General features: G+C 37.0%; 4 protein-coding genes and 1 long non-coding RNA gene across 7 annotated transcripts in view; 2 read left to right on the top strand and 3 right to left on the bottom strand.

Annotated features, from left to right (window-relative positions):
• The window catches only part of LOC110843807 (lachesin-like), a 34,603-nt gene extending 32,815 nt beyond the window's left edge, over nucleotides 1-1,788 (top strand). For all 3 annotated transcript variants that reach the window (XM_035859029.1, XM_035859034.1, XM_022089850.2), the window contains exon 22: nucleotides 64-1,788. In XM_035859029.1, the coding sequence (XP_035714922.1) occupies nucleotides 64-623 (560 nt within the window). In that variant the 3' untranslated portion in view covers nucleotides 624-1,788. The remainder of the gene's footprint in view (nucleotides 1-63) is intronic.
• On the bottom strand, nucleotides 1,613-4,584 carry LOC118438564. Its single transcript, XR_004836905.1, has 3 exons — nucleotides 4,233-4,584; nucleotides 3,851-4,130; nucleotides 1,613-2,974 (listed from the first exon to the last, which is right to left on the bottom strand). It is a non-coding gene; the product is annotated as an uncharacterized LOC118438564 (long non-coding RNA).
• A 2,254-nt stretch (nucleotides 4,585-6,838) lies between these two features.
• On the bottom strand, nucleotides 6,839-7,851 carry LOC110863075 (protein KRTCAP2 homolog). The gene is made up of 5 exons (XM_035853889.1): nucleotides 7,674-7,851; nucleotides 7,429-7,583; nucleotides 7,299-7,362; nucleotides 7,145-7,211; nucleotides 6,839-7,074 (listed from the first exon to the last, which is right to left on the bottom strand). Exons 1-5 carry the CDS (start codon nucleotides 7,675-7,677, stop codon nucleotides 6,951-6,953), a joined length of 414 nt encoding a protein of 137 aa, XP_035709782.1. The 5' UTR covers nucleotides 7,678-7,851; the 3' UTR covers nucleotides 6,839-6,950.
• A 681-nt stretch (nucleotides 7,852-8,532) lies between these two features.
• LOC110862681 (protein hsr-9) lies at nucleotides 8,533-14,166 on the top strand. The gene is made up of 15 exons (XM_022111897.2): nucleotides 8,533-9,000; nucleotides 9,117-9,458; nucleotides 9,551-9,893; nucleotides 10,021-10,533; nucleotides 10,658-10,771; nucleotides 10,905-10,928; nucleotides 11,062-11,140; nucleotides 11,241-11,425; nucleotides 11,532-11,643; nucleotides 11,733-11,914; nucleotides 11,980-12,087; nucleotides 12,173-12,393; nucleotides 12,496-12,540; nucleotides 12,697-12,971; nucleotides 13,123-14,166. The coding sequence occupies exons 1-15, from the start codon at nucleotides 8,674-8,676 to the stop codon at nucleotides 13,259-13,261; spliced, it is 3,009 nt and encodes a 1,002-aa protein (XP_021967589.1). The 5' UTR covers nucleotides 8,533-8,673; the 3' UTR covers nucleotides 13,262-14,166.
• LOC118436244 lies at nucleotides 14,098-15,266 on the bottom strand. Its single transcript, XM_035853881.1, has 2 exons — nucleotides 14,937-15,266; nucleotides 14,098-14,861 (listed from the first exon to the last, which is right to left on the bottom strand). Exons 1-2 carry the CDS (start codon nucleotides 15,049-15,051, stop codon nucleotides 14,440-14,442), a joined length of 537 nt encoding a protein of 178 aa, XP_035709774.1. The 5' UTR covers nucleotides 15,052-15,266; the 3' UTR covers nucleotides 14,098-14,439.
• Between the last annotated feature and the right edge of the window lie 46 nt (nucleotides 15,267-15,312).

The raw sequence follows: 15,312 nt of genomic DNA, 5'->3' as shown, positions 1-15,312 counted from the left end.
TATGCAATTGTTGATTAGTAAGGTTATTTCATTCATGAAAAAATATGGGTGAAAATTGTGCAGTGCTGGCCGTGAATTCTGAAGCCGAAGCTTCGTCAAAGTCTAAGAACGAGCTGCCCCTGCTCTCGTATGATGACGACTACTACGACACCCCCGACGTTGCAAACCCAGTAGGAAGCTCCAACTCTCGAACATCAGGTTCTGATGGCAACAAGGATGGGAAAAATCATCGACAAGACCATCAAACAAGAATTAGCAACAACTTCACACCGGGTGGCAACGGAGCTGGTGGTGCTGGCGGTGGTGGAAGTGGGGATAACAACAACAATAGACTTGCCTCGAACTCGAATAACAATATCAATAATGGGCGACACAGTCGAAAGTCGTATTCTAGCAGTAGTGGGAATAGTAATAATAATCTGGGCAGCGGTAAAAACCGGGATCGGGATACTAATAATCCTAATGATAATGATAATACCCCCTTCCAGAAAACGGTTGTGGTCTCTTTAAGCCCCAACGGACTTCCGGGCAAGGGGACTACCAACCACAAATACCAACATGGGATGCATAAACTCTTCTTTGCAATCTCCTTTTTGTGGCATTTGCATTTTCTTCTCCTGTAGTGCATAATTAGTACTTACGCAAGTTAAGAACACTTGGTTTAACAAACAGGGCAAATATATTTGGGAAGAATGACACTGATCTCACACTTGGCATGGGTAACAGAATAGCGACAAACTGGACAGACCATGGCGTACTTCATATGATGCTAAACGCATGTAATTGTATGTATTCATGTATGTATGAACTGCATGGTATACATTTTCAGCTCCCAAGTTTAAAAATTACTTCAATTTATGTCGGCACTTCGTATAATTAACAAATCTGTACACTTGGATTTACTTCAAAATTGTATGTATACATGCGATGCACAGTGCGCAACCAAGATAAAACATTTGGGTTTAAACAATAAATGGGCATAATCTAAATATGATGATCCCAATAAATGGTTCGCATTCTATTTATTCATTCTGAGTTTTGATTAAATTAAAGCCAAGATTTATGGATGGTTGTCGTGTACGAAAGGTTAGTGTGTATCAATAAGAAGTTTCAAGTGTATGTATGCATACGTACATACATACGCCCATAAATATATGCTATCAGTGTATTACCTAAGGTACTAATATATTACGATATTGAACAAAACAAAACAAAAGTAAGCTATGGGTTCTATTCATGCATTCAGATAATACATTTACATAGTACTGGACGATCATCCTTGCAGATGTTGGATTAATATTTATAAATGTGACGTTAAGAGTTTTCGTCCTAGTATTGTGTGTAGTTATTTTGTAACGTATATGTAAGTACATCAGATCAGCACATATTCAATTAATGTACGTCATACAGTGTCGGCACACCGTCTTTACACCCTTCAAAAACTGTTCGCACACTCGTCGAGATAAAAATTTGAAAATTTGAAGAAATATTGTGATGGACACCGTTACTTCTTTTGAAGGTCAAAAAGGCCAAAGGGCATGATTTTTAAAAAAAACTTACTTTTCGACTTCCACAGTGATCTTTTTTTCTTTGTGGCTTTATTTTGGATAGAATTTTTTTAAATGGGACACTTTGTGCCGACACTATGTGTATACGCATGTATATATGTTTATCTTAAGTCAAGATTCTTAACTGTCCGAATGCTTGCGTGTAATAAGGATAGTTAACCAAATAACTAAAAAGCTGTAATCATGAGAAAAATCAGAAATAAAAATCATTATGAATTTATACAATTACAAGAATTTATTAATCAGTACGTGTTGTCGTTGCATAATAATGTTTGTCCAGATTTTGCCACAAGAGGATTGGCAGGATAAAGCCAAGTACGCGTACTATATTGGCTAAATACGTACGTCCTTGCTCTTTCCTCAAGTAAAAGTGAAATCTTTTTGAATGTCTGAGTCAATAAAAATGCGGATGAGAATGAGAGAAAAATCTGGAGAGAGTGCTAGATGAGATTTCTTTTATATTTTTTGCATCTTCTTGCCTTCAGACGAATGATGTTACTTTTGAATGGGAACGTACATTTAATACGGGAGTGCATTTTCAACGGATGCTTCGACGCTTTCCGTACCTCTCGTCGTGTGTGCGTGTGTTTGCAGGCAGATTGTGAGTGAGTAAAGTCGGCGAAGAGGAACAATTGGATGAAATACCCGAGGGGCACGAATTAATCCTAGCATTTAATTTCGTCGTCGACTCTTCTGACTTTTTCTTCGCCCGACCAACAAATTTTCCAGCCCTGTGTTGTAAGTAGCAGTCAAAGTCCAAAAGTTGATTCCCATAAAAGAAAAACTGCATCTCCAGTTTGTCGAGATTGGTTGGCTGCAGCTTAGTCAAACAACTTGATACTTCATTTCGTTCCTACATATGTATGTATATCGTATGTAGTTTAGATAAATATGTACAACACACAAAATACAACCACCACGTAAATTTTAAGATAAGGAAACCTTGGATAACCAACCACATCACTTTCACATTGAGACTCCGTCTCACTTTCTCTCTTGATAGATGTAAATTAGGTATGAAGATCTGAAATATTTCGAATCTCACTTTAATACTTTAGTTTGAGACTATTTTGAGATAACTGAAAATTAGTTTCTCCGCTTATCAAGAAATATAATGCCTTTAGCCAAATAAAAAGAAAATGAACCCATCATAAATACATATCCGTCTCATTGATTCGAAAAACCCACACGACGTGCTTGATCGAAATAATGCAATTACGTCGAGACGAGGAGAGTCCTCAGTCAGCACAAACAGTTGAGTTCAGCAGGCATTATAGATTTTATTGTTCTTGATTGTCACCCTCCACTCGCCCCCTCATATATTTCGAGAGTTGTGAAGTAATGCAGTCCATGACAACAAAAGAGGAATGTGCGACAGAGTGAATTGAGGATGTCAGTTTGTGGATCTGGAAGGAGAGAAAAAAGACTTAAAGAGATCATCATGTTTGTCACGTATATCATCATTGTCATCGTCATCATCTTACACACAAACCTTCCACATTTCGTAAATTCATTCGACAACTGGCTAACCAACCATCCCATTAGCAACTACATGTGTACCTTCTCTTTATATGAACACGGTAATCAACCAATAAAATTATCTTCCCGAGTATCAATATGCGGAAGATGAGCAGTATAACAAATACACAACACGAGCATGTAAAGGACTCGTTACGATGCGAGCTCTAAAGTGTAAGTACCTACACCAGCTTATTTTGTTTCAGATTTAACGTCCTTAGTCATACATTGTCAAAGGAATAGTAAAATCGTATAATGAATCATGTGTACGTCGATTCACGTCGTAATAAATATTGATGACATCCTGAACATTATTAGAGAAATAAAACAGAAAAACTTTTTACATGCTTTGTACTGGGGACTGGATCTCTCATGCAAGAGAGTGAATGAGAGAGAAAGGAGCTGCGGTAAACCACCGAGACAAGAGACGTGATATCGAAATCCGATCCGGATGCATTGGACCAGAAGTGGAAACATATAAAATAAAAATATTATCTTCTCTTCCTCTGTCTCATTTTCGTTCTCGCAACTCCAGTCATTAATTCTTTTTCCGTAGCAGAATTTTCTCCAAATACCTCTTGTGCATGACCTACAGCAGTGCTCTACGGCACAAGAATTAATTTAAATGGTGATAACGGCATCGCAGTAGGAAATCACAAGATTGAGATATTTTCAAACCAATTTATTCTATCACGTAATATAGCTAAGGACTTACAAATATGCATTTGTATGTACACACATAAAGCCTTTAATTTGGTTCTTACATGTTGAAAAGAAGTGGTTTTTGTCCCCTTTCCCCACGTCTCTCTCGAGATAGATAGACGGAGAAGCGGATAGATTACCAGGATATTTGATGCCCTTTTCTTCCCATTCCTCTGTCTCCTCTGCGTTGCTGCCTATAATTCCTACAAGATTGGACAGCTTCGTCTGTCTGTCCTGTCCCCGACATGTGGAAGATGAGATGTGAGAATTCGTAGAGAGCGTTGAGATTAATTGTAGCACAAAGTTGGTGAAAGTTGAGGAGCGCAGGGTGTGGGTCATCTCCTGAGATGTTTATTATGAGGAAGACTCTACAAATTAATTTCTCTCATTTTTTGCCCCCATCTTCTGGTGGCTAATGTTCCAGAAAGATAATTGTTTCCTTACGTCATCTCATCTCTTGGTCATTTTGTTCGTCAATTGACTGCTTGCCAACAAATCCGGTGTCCTTTCTTACTTGCTTGCTAAATAGGCTGGTCTTATACGTAAATACAAGAAGTTGGTTGTGTTTTAAATAAATACACGCATTGCTACAATATTTTTTGTACGTACTCCGTACTGCATAAATTGCACTGGCTGCCTGTATATGTATTTTAAATATTTATTAGTTTACATTAGTGCAATGTGATGGTACATTACATTGCATTTTATGCACACCAATCGATACTTATAATTGCGTCAAGAATAAAAATCTGCCAATAGCACTTTATGTGTTTAAAATTTACTCACCATGCAAGATGGTTGGGAGTTTTATCTGATGGAAAGTACATTAAGTCATATTATGGGGTAATCTGAGAATCAGAACGTTTGTTTTATCTACCTTAAATTTGTGTACCGTCCAACCCCTAAGCAGCGTCAACCCAAGAAATGACAGATGAAGATCAAGATTATAAGTTGTTTGCAAGAATGAAATATTCCTCCTCTCATTTATTTATCCCACCATAATACCAAACGTCACTTTCTCCAATCCCAATTTTGCATACTTTAAGCATGCATAAATACGTCGAAGGAAGGCACGAAGGAAGCCCAATATTTATACTGCTCGGGAAGAGTGTGAGTGACATTGTGGCATGGGATATGACAAGTCGGAATTTGGTCCATCTCTGGCAGGTCAAGGAGCAGTCAGGGAGGGAAGAGGAGGAGATGTCAGGTGTCACTTGGTGGGAGCAGGGAGGGATTATCGCGAGGGTGAGAAATATGAGAGCACTTTCACCTTCCATCCAACCAGTGATAAATTCATAATGTAGTGAAGTGGATGGGCTGCCCATGCATAATTCCACACAAACCATGAGACCAGTCACACTGCTCAGCATGAAAATGCTTTCACTTCATGAGAACAACTCGCTTTAAGCAGGTTGCATAAAGTTACGTTTCATGCACTATCCAACCAGCAGCAGCGTCAGTAAAAGATTATTTTGGATCGGGGTTAAATGAAAATGAAAATCTGAGCTGACTAGAGTAGTCATATTCTCTTAAAGAATTCATTCTGTGGTGACGAATAGTAGACGGATTTAAAGGTTAAATAAGAGGTTAATCACGCAAAACGGGTTAGTGCGTAATGCTTTCTTCACTGTACTACTGAGGATTAGCAGTTTTAGTTGGACTGGATTTTATGAGTAGAAAGGGAGGTGGCATGATGTGATGGATGCATGCAGTATTTAGCAGACTTTCCCACTAATTTCTGGGATTCCGTTGAGGTTGAGGTTTCAAATTTCACTCTTGACATAAAATCAACCAAATGGGCTCAAGACATTCCTATGTTTAGCCATTTCTTGTTCTTATTTGGTGCTGTTGTGGGTTCTTCAAGAACTGTTCTTGGCTCATGAATCATTTCCATAATTAGATTTATCTGTTCCGCTCAATTATACATACAGCTCGGCTAATGAGCTTTGCAAAATGGTTGTAAATTGTATCACGCCAAGTGACTTACGGCTTACCTAATTGTTCAATTTCTGGTACTCTATTACTACTTTGGACCATTTTAGGTCAGAAAATGTAAAATACGTATGAAAGAATATATGCATCCGATATAGCAGATCTAAAAATACTAATAGTAGTATGAAAAAATGTGTACCATTTCTTCCACCTATAATTATACTGGATTTATGTATAATGATATATGGATATCTCTCTGATTTTTCAGTGCATCTGTGGAATTGGATGCATGTGTGTGGCACTGACTCCCCGAAACTCTTCCTTTTGTATTGAGTTTTAATTTGATCTCAAATTAATCGTAATCGCATGAGTGGTTCCTTCCTTCCTTGGTGAAAAGGCCAAAACCTCATTGTTTTATTGTTTCCACAAGTCGCTCCTCCTCCCCTGTCCCTGACTCAGATGCTGTTTGATGGTTTCACAATGGGAGTAATTAATGAACTTCACGACGGCCAATCCCAAAATCTCTCTCCACTGTGTAAAACAAAACTTTATTTCAAAACTATAGGAAAGCAATTTCCAGGCATACGTACATATCTCTGAAATTCACGTTCCATGCTGCACACTGTTAGTGTGTGCACAAATTCTTATGAGAATGGTTCGCATTTGAAGATATGACAATACCAGTGAAATGACATGATAGATAATTTCACGCCAACAAGATCTGACACAATATGAGTTCTGGGTGGAAAGGAAGATCGAGAGAGAGAGAGAGGTAGGAAACCAGAGAGATTTTATATTACTCAATTTGTGAGGGTGCACGAGGAAAGTTTTCAAGTTTGCACCTCAATTTTCCTTTGAGCTTAAATTGAATTCGTCAGAATTGGTGAATGTTCCACAAGTTCCCCAGGGCACTTGATCCAAACTTTGATCTCTTGATCCCCACAGTAAACCACCTTTAGCTTGCTTGGCAATTAGAACAAAACTTGCACAAGTTTCATCCCTCTATCCATCAACCATTGCCTTGAAAATCTTCACCGACGTGTTAAAGAAGCTGATACAATTATTTATGGGATGCCTAATTATTATTTCATAGTTAGATATAGTAGTAATTAAGTGCATTATGTTTGTGAACAAGAATGCATTATTTATTATTGGAATATATTAATTAAAACATATATACGTAACAGTTTTTGCTGTAAAGATAAATAAGGAAAATAACTTGCTTATTATTTACTTTATCTTGTTTTTCTTATGACTAGCAAGCCCTGCGACGTTAGCGTGACTCTGAGGACCTGCATAAGTTTTCTGAGCAATTCTTTGAACGTAGTACACCGCCACCATTGAAAACAGGAAACTGTGAAATGACAAAAAAAGTTGATTTGACAAATTAAAATTGTAAGATATTCAACAAGGCGCATACATACCAAGTAGTAACGCACACACCGTGGATCCTAGCAGCTGCCGCCATTGATAACCCCAAACACAGAAAGACTGAAAACATGTCGAATTAATACATTTACAAAAATATGAATGTATAATTTAATGCTACACGGCGCTTCATTTGGGTTAATTACGTACCTTCAGGAAACGCAGAAGTTTGAAATCCCTTCCCAAATACAACTAATTCTAAGTTTCCAACCGCCTATATATATATACTCAAACTTTATAACTTACTTTATGGGTACAGTACAAAATATAAAGGACTTACTGTTAAAATTAGCACAAACAAAACAGATGAAAGTGATCCTCCAAAAATGGTTAATGGTCCTGAAGACGCTAATTGTTGCCTATAGACCTGAATTCCAGCGAATAATCCGACCGACAGGATGGAAGCTATCACTGCCGACATTCCGTTTGATAACGCTGAAATATTGAATTGAAAATTAACATAAATTTCGTCCGTCATTCGTCCATGTAAATAGTATTTTGAATAACCGAAAGCAGAATACTTACCCATTGTAATTATCGTCACAAAATTGCTCTCTACCTCTCTTTCACCAGTCTCTCCCTTCAACAGATTATCTGCGAGTTAATAACAAACAACGTTAACAAAAATTCACTCCGTGTCAACAAATGTACGGACTGACATATGGGAGAACTAGTTAACCGGTGGAGAAGGCACGATTTCGCTGTTCCCTCCGTTCTGTCATCTGGTAGCAGTGGAAGAATCGTCCGTATGAAAAAGCGTCTCCAGTGCCCATGCAGGCGTCGGCGAATCCTGGCAGCCTCCAACGTTACTTACTCCTACACGAAAAAAATTATATTTCTTATTAATTACAATCTGTATTGAACTATAATTTTAAAGCAAGAAGGAATTAGGAAATCGGGTCAACCGGAGTATCTTTGGATTGAAGGAATGTGGTCAAGTCTTTGATTTTTTTTATATCAATAGCACTGGGCCCACTATTTTTTAGTAATAAATTATTAACTATGTGTGACGCTTGACCCTTGTGCCCTCCCATGACATAGAAAAATATATAAACGTCGATTTTTCGTGTCTGACACCAAACATCGGACGCTTACAAAATTTGCCATGCCACAGTTCAATATGACAATACTTACGTGAAGTTACTCATTATTGAAATTTTTGTTAATATTGAGCTATTTTGCGCATATATTGCATAAAAATACTATCAAATTTCATTTTGATTTAATGGATGAAAATGTTATCCATGAAATTACGATGAAATGGAAAGTGCATTGCCTACTAGGCTAATGACGACTTGAGGACGACGTTGAGTGAGACGTCTGTGAACGTTCCTGAGGAGGCGAGTGGCGGTCTCTCTGTTTCCAGGAGCAGATTCCTTTCTCTGGCTGATTGACCATCATCATCATCATCTCTCTTCATTACACACTCTTTCCCTCGCAACACGTGAGATTTGTTGTTGTTCTCGACCCTTTCGATAAGTCATTAGTCGATCGTTCTGTGATTGTTATCATCATCAGTTCCACTATGGAAGACACAAAAACCACGGACAAGAGAAAAGCTCCAGACAAAAACACCTCGTCAGACCTGGACGACAGTTTGTCGATTGAGCAGCAACCTTTAAAAAGGCCTCGGATGGATGATCCCACGGTTTTCGAAGAGGATTTCGAAATCTTGGAACAAACTGGGGTCGAGGCCGTGTCTGGAGAAGGCGAGGTCAACCGCGTTGATACAGCTATTTCTACCTCTGATGGGGATTCAAACCAAGTGATTTCTCAACCCGATGATGAAGGGCTCGTCGTTAGTACTCCAGCTGGGCTTAATGATACAGCCATTGCATTGGACATTAGTGAGGTATTTCTTAATTCATTACAAATAATTGATGATTAAAATGTCAAGTTGTAATTTTTGTCACAAGTTTGAAACTTATTTATTGGTTTCACTTGCAATGTCGTTTTTCAATCTTTCAGTCAATGTCAATAGAACCGTCAAGCCTTGCTTTAGAGGATGGAAGCAAAATTGGTGATAAAGAACAGTTATTGGAACATATCGACAAAGGCTATGCCAATGAAGTAGAAATTGCCGACGAAGCTGATGGTGATGGTGACAAAGACGACGACGACGATAACAACAATGGGGTCCCAGAGGCACGTGATATTCTTAAATTTACTAGCAACGACCTTGGAATGGAGGGAGAAAACCTCATCCCATCTGAAACCAATGGAGGTCATGAGGCCCACAAGGAGGGCGGAAAAAAGGAAAAGACTTCACCAAAGATGACAAGTAGTCCTTTATCAGCGGACAGTGCCAAGGTTAATTAGTAAACCTATCTACTACCACTTAATTAATCAATTATTGGCTAAGCCAAACTAAATTTTGTATAATGTGCATCTTTTTTTGTTAGGTTGATCTACCATCTCGTGAAATTAATATCTGTTTGAAAGCATTCGACCCCAAAACCGGGAAATTAGTCTTTGAGGAACCTTGCATACGATCTGATTATATTAAGCTGGAAGTGTTTCTTAACCAACATAACCTTGGTTTGACCAATTCTAGTTTTAATAGCGGTTATGTTGGCGATGTAGAGTCGGAGGACATTTTTTCATTTCCCGGTAATAGCTACAAAAATAGAAAAAGTCGTTACACCTCGTCGACATTAGGTTCTTCGATTCCAAGAGCAAGCATTAAGACAGTATTCTCTAATAGTCCTAACGATAACGATAGTCCCAAAGAAGATGATGAAGAAGGCAAGTTTCCTTTTAATAATAGCTACTTTTTATTCATTATTGTTTTATTATTTGCGTCAGTTCATGTACAGACAGTTGTAATTAGTAATTAGATTATTATATATGAATTCTGTTGTTCCTACAATAGAACCACCTAAATCGAAAAAGCGGGGTAAAAACGAGCCAAAAATGACATCAACCCGATTAAGTGACATAACTGACGAGTATAAATTTTCGGCTGGAAAGAAAGAAAAACATGAAAAACTTGACAAGTTATTATCGTTATCAAACGGCACAACTACTTCAAACGGATTTGAAACTCCAAATTCCAACACCAAAGCCACAAAGCGAGGGTTAATTTCTACATCAAAATCTCCTTCCATAAAATCTTCAACTGTTGTCTCTCCGTCTACCGGTGATAAATCTAAGAAAAAAACAACCAAAGCAACCCCAAAACAACTGCAGGGAAAGGAACTGGAACGTATTTCAAATTCATCGCATACAGTGGAGCCATCACCCTGTAGAGCAGTTGCAATTGTTGAGGGGACAGCCGCCAGACCATTAACAAAATTTGAACAAGATGTCAATAATGAACCTGTAGATGAGAAACTTTTAAAACATTCAAAAACGCTTTGGGGTTCTGTAGCTAAATGTGAACCAGGTATGTTTAATGTCTGATATTTAAATTGGAAAATATTTAATATTATGTCATCGACGACAAGCGGAGTAAGAACATTCGCGTGGTTGCTCTACACTCGTTTCGTTGTAACTATTTAAATTTTTAGTTTTTGCACGATGGAGCGACAAAAATTACTACTCTGGCTGCATTCGAGAAAAAGGAATGAATGACACCTGGATCATAGATTTCGATGATGCTACCACATATCCAGCTTCCGAAGGTCAGATTATCTATAAAATTGTATAAAAATATACTTCATAAGTATTTTATTTTATAAAATTCTAAACAACAATTGGTGATTTTCCAATTTTTGATTTATTGTTTTTATATGATATATTAAATACGTATTTCAGGTCATATTATTCCTATCAAGATATGTAAGTTCTACGAATCTATTTTAGTTTGTATTATTGTACTCATGATGTTGATATTACTTTTTTACTCTCAGTGGTAAACTAAAATGTTGAATAATGAATGATATTCAGTAATCTATAAAATATAACGTTTCAGTGGGAGTAGGAATCAAGGGCGTGTATTGTCCGGATACGGGTTATCATCCAGCCGATGCTGTTATTTTGGGCCAGAAGTTGTAAGAATAATCCTATTTATACAGTTTTCTATTGAATCATGGCGGAGAAGACAACCAAATCTACATCGAGTTGAATTACTCTTTGCTTATTTTTTTAAAGCGGAACTGATCCTGAGATTGGTGAGACGGTAAAATATGCCATTAAGATAACTAAAGGAGAGGATGTAGGCAAGCTTCTGTGGTGTTCTCGAAGAATGTTGTCCATCAAAGAAAATGATGCACGAGGATTACGACAAGAATTTCAACCAACTCCAAAAGTACTCAAGGCAGCAGAAGTCAGTTTAGGTATACACAACTGTTACATGATATTAAAGAATAAATAACTTATGTTCCGATACAAAATTTGCAAGGATTGTAAGTACCCTCAATATACATCATGTTTTATTTACAGAGAATATCATTCCTCAGTCAAGCAGACGACGTGTAACTGTTAGTTCGATAAAATCATCTTTGACGCCACAGTCAACAAAAAAACGGGTTGTGGGTGGTGCATTCGATGCTAGGTATATATTATTACTATTTTATTATATAAAACTTTTTGTCTAACGTATTGCCACTTTTTAATCTTACCACTCTTGTTATCTATAATTAGCATCACGGGTGATGAATCAAAGCATACTCCTCAACGCAAGACGCCCAAAATTAAACCAAAGAAGAAGATAATTGAAACTACTTCAAGTTTAAGTGGGAACAGCAAATCGTTTAGTCGAAGTAATTCATTGGCATTAAGTTCTACAAACTTATCATCTAGTAGTACCGAAAAATCATTAAAGGGTATGTGCTGTTAACGATGTTATCAAAATGCAAATTTTCACAACATTTTATGATTATGTACATAGAGTCACCAAAAAAGACTAAACTAAAGGACAAGTCACCAGAACACTTGGTGTTTGCTGGGTGTCAGTTTTTCTTGACTGCTAGTGGTGGTGGTGATCCTGCTAGTTTAGGTAATTATTAAATTGTCAATTATTATTTAAACATGTTAATGATAAGTTCATGTATGGTATTGATTTATTTTACTATACAAATTAGGTTCAAATCTCGGTTCGCAAGTACCATACGATAAGGATGAATACCGTGATCTTATTGAAAAGAAGGGTGGAAAAATAGTAGATGTGGTTGGAGCAGAGAACGATACAGAAAGCATCTTCCTAGTTTCTGATAATTTTGCACGAACCGTCAAATACATTTACAGTTTGGCTGCCTCGATCCCATGCGTCTCGCACAAGTGGGTTCAAGAATGTATTAGTCAAGTAAGTTAGGATTTAATTAAAATGACATACACCCCTAACTTATTTCTGATCTGTGAAAAAGCATCTCTAGTATGATATACATTATGATTATGCATATTTCAGGGCAAAATCGTACCATGGGAGTCGTATGAACTCAATGCTGGATGGGTACGTTAGATGTAGCCAGTTTTCGTTGTTATATTATATATTATGCTACAATTAAGAAACTACAGAGATACAAACACGGTTTTTATCGTGTCATAGGATTTTGTTAAACGAGTGATATTTGATATTTAATTAATTTACTGATTTTAAATTCTTCAGAGTTTGGAATCCAACAAAGTTATACCGCCACATAAGAAGAAACCACTCAAAGGCTTTGAAATTTATATTACTGCTGGATCAAACGATCTTTACGATTATTGGAAGCCGGTTTTAACTGCAGCTCATGCAACTCTGTTGAAACCCAAGAAAGGAAAGGGTAAAGCTGCTGGAAGCATTCCGAAGGATGCCCAAGTTCTTGTAACTGACGCCACCTGCTCTTCGGAAATACTGGCCGAAGCACATGACAGAATGATTCCTGTTGTTAAGCCAGAATGGTTAGTATATTAATATATTTTTTCACCTATACATAATATAAAAAGTGCATGGATTTGTATGCTACGTATAAATTTTTTGCCTAGCCAAGCTTTTATATTTTAAATTTTATGAAAAAAGTTCTTATTTTATATATGCATATTACCCCTTCAGGCTGGTACAATCAATTATTGCTGGCGAACGGGCAGATTTTTTTAATCACGAGAAATACCGAGTTGAAGTGCTTACTGAAGAAACGGAAGATTCTTACGACGATGAGGATGATGACGAAGATGAAAATGAACAATCCTGAGTCCAGCAACGCTGTGTTGCTTGTCAATGCGATCGGGTTACACCATATTATTCCGACTAGAAATATAAAAAGGTGATATTTGTCTAATCACCACCTTATAAGTACTTTGTAGCTGTCTCTCATATTTGTTAAATATTTTTTTCAATATTACATTGAATCTCTTCGTAATTCTGTTAACAGACATAAATTGTTGTCACTATGAGTGAGTTGTCGTCTAACAATGGAAACATTGTGTTTAATGTTATAATCTCGATCAGATTTTCCAAAGGGAAAATCCAACTACAGGGAAAGAAACTTTGAAAGTAAAGTTGCATAATACGCCACGTCTTATTTACCTCTTACAGATTGTCATTTTCATGTTTAGATTAAAATATATGTCGTTATCAAGTACGTATGTGTTATACGTTTTATGTAAAAACGACCCATTTAGTGTACTATTGTGATTAAAAAATTAAAACGGAGAGTTGTTCTCACTACGGAACAGACATAAGCCACGTACCTAATTGTGTGATGTTTAAAATGGTCCACATTTCGAAATTGTACTAATTTAATACTACTATATAGTATTGATATTTATAGTACATCAGTAGTTAGCTTATTTTAGTATAAGTATGGTGATGTGTTAAATGCGAAAAATTAACAATTGTTCCGCCTTCGCAAACCTAATATTATTTATTACACATTATTGACAAGGATATGATTACCTTGTGGACAAATTTACCTAAACTAAAAGAACTATATCTAAAGGCCAATATATATTTATATCTCTGTCCAGAGCAAGTTTGATCTGTTTTAGACACTGTTATAAATTAACAATACTTTTGTTATTTATTGTCTGTAAAATGATAACATGACTTTAATTATTTCTTATTAGACTGATTAATAAGCATTTATTATATAATTTACTCTTGTTGTTTGTAACATTCTCATTATTTAACGAAATCATAATACTGCATAAAAACGACCAATTATACGTTGTTGTTTAACCAACTTGTTATTATTGTATCGAATATTTTGTACAATGGTGTTTGATTTGCGACAAGACATTATGGTAGCAGAGGTTGGTTTTGAAGTGCAACAACATCTTCTTGTCCTTTTACTCTTAATACTGTGGGGGAGACTACCTCGGGATTCCGAACAATGTCGCCTGGTGGTTGGTTGACTGTGTCTTGACAACTTTAACTTGGGGTTTGTTGAGTTGTGTCAGATTCATTTATTGCAACAACGACTTCTATTGTGTCATTTTCCTGACGACGAGACGACTGCTGATCCACTTCTACTACTGGAGAAGGTGACAATGTGGAAGTATTGTCGGTGGTAGAAAGCGTACTTGGACTGCTAGGTATTGTACTTGATGAGGGCGTGGTGGTTGATGGAGGACATCTCTGTACAGAAGATGTCATATCATTGAAGTCCAAAAGGTTGAGATTGGCTACAGAGTTGGTAACTTGGACGCATCTACCTCTGCAATATTCGTGCTCACAAAGAAGAAAGCACGAGTTGTCTTCGAAATTTTGGACTGAAGAGAAAAAATCGTTGAGCTTCCCACGGATATTGACGCAAGTTTCTTGTCCATTAAGTTGGTATTCTGTTCTGACTCCTGAAAATTGAATAGCGTTAAAATAAATAGCTTGCACAAAACTAATCTAAGTCGTCATGAATTTTAAAAATTCACCTCTGAAATGAGAATCTTCAAAGAGAATCAGTGGAGCTGCATTTGTGACTAGGCCAAGATATGAGATCAGTCCCAATACGGTCGTGAAGAATGTTTTTCTGTGCAAGTGACTCATGCTAACAACGAAACAATTTTGTATATTGCTTCCCGTAGGCCGGTGTAGGAATACGGAAAGCTCTGGCCTTCCGCCAAAGGATCTAAATGCTTATTTTTCAATTTAGTCTTTGAAATCCAAAAAAAGTTGCGTAGCGACTTCTCACTTTTGAATCGTAAGTCTGAGTTATCTTTCCAGACATGTAGACAGTTGAGCTGTCCGTGTGTTTACTTGGGGGTGGGTTCAAGTGATTGATTGATGGAGAACATCCGATCCTCTTTA

This window comes from Folsomia candida, unplaced genomic scaffold (genome assembly GCF_002217175.1).
Source record: "Folsomia candida strain VU population unplaced genomic scaffold, ASM221717v1 Fcan01_Sc001, whole genome shotgun sequence".
NCBI lineage: Eukaryota > Metazoa > Arthropoda > Collembola > Entomobryomorpha > Isotomidae > Folsomia > Folsomia candida.
Note: the sequence above shows the minus strand (reverse complement) of the source record. Positions and strands in the feature narration are given on the sequence as shown.

Bases quoted from the DNA above. Each gene is read 5' to 3' on its own strand.
- LOC110863075 (XM_035853889.1), bottom strand. The intron at 7,363-7,428 runs GTAAGTCCTTTA...ATATATATATAG, and splicing joins TGTTTGTGCTAATTTTAACA to GCGGTTGGAAACTTAGAATT. The intron at 7,212-7,298 runs GTACGTAATTAA...ACATGTTTTCAG, and splicing joins AACTTCTGCGTTTCCTGAAG to TCTTTCTGTGTTTGGGGTTA.
- LOC110862681 (XM_022111897.2), top strand. From the start codon at position 8,674: ATGGAAGACACAAAAACCACGGACAAGAGAAAAGCTCCAGACAAAAAC. The intron at 9,459-9,550 runs GTTAATTAGTAA...TTTTTTTGTTAG, and splicing joins TATCAGCGGACAGTGCCAAG to GTTGATCTACCATCTCGTGA. The intron at 10,772-10,904 runs GTCAGATTATCT...TACGTATTTCAG, and splicing joins CACATATCCAGCTTCCGAAG to GTCATATTATTCCTATCAAG.
- LOC118436244 (XM_035853881.1), bottom strand. From the start codon at position 15,051: ATGAGTCACTTGCACAGAAAAACATTCTTCACGACCGTATTGGGACTG. The intron at 14,862-14,936 runs GTGAATTTTTAA...TTCAATTTTCAG, and splicing joins TGAAGATTCTCATTTCAGAG to GAGTCAGAACAGAATACCAA.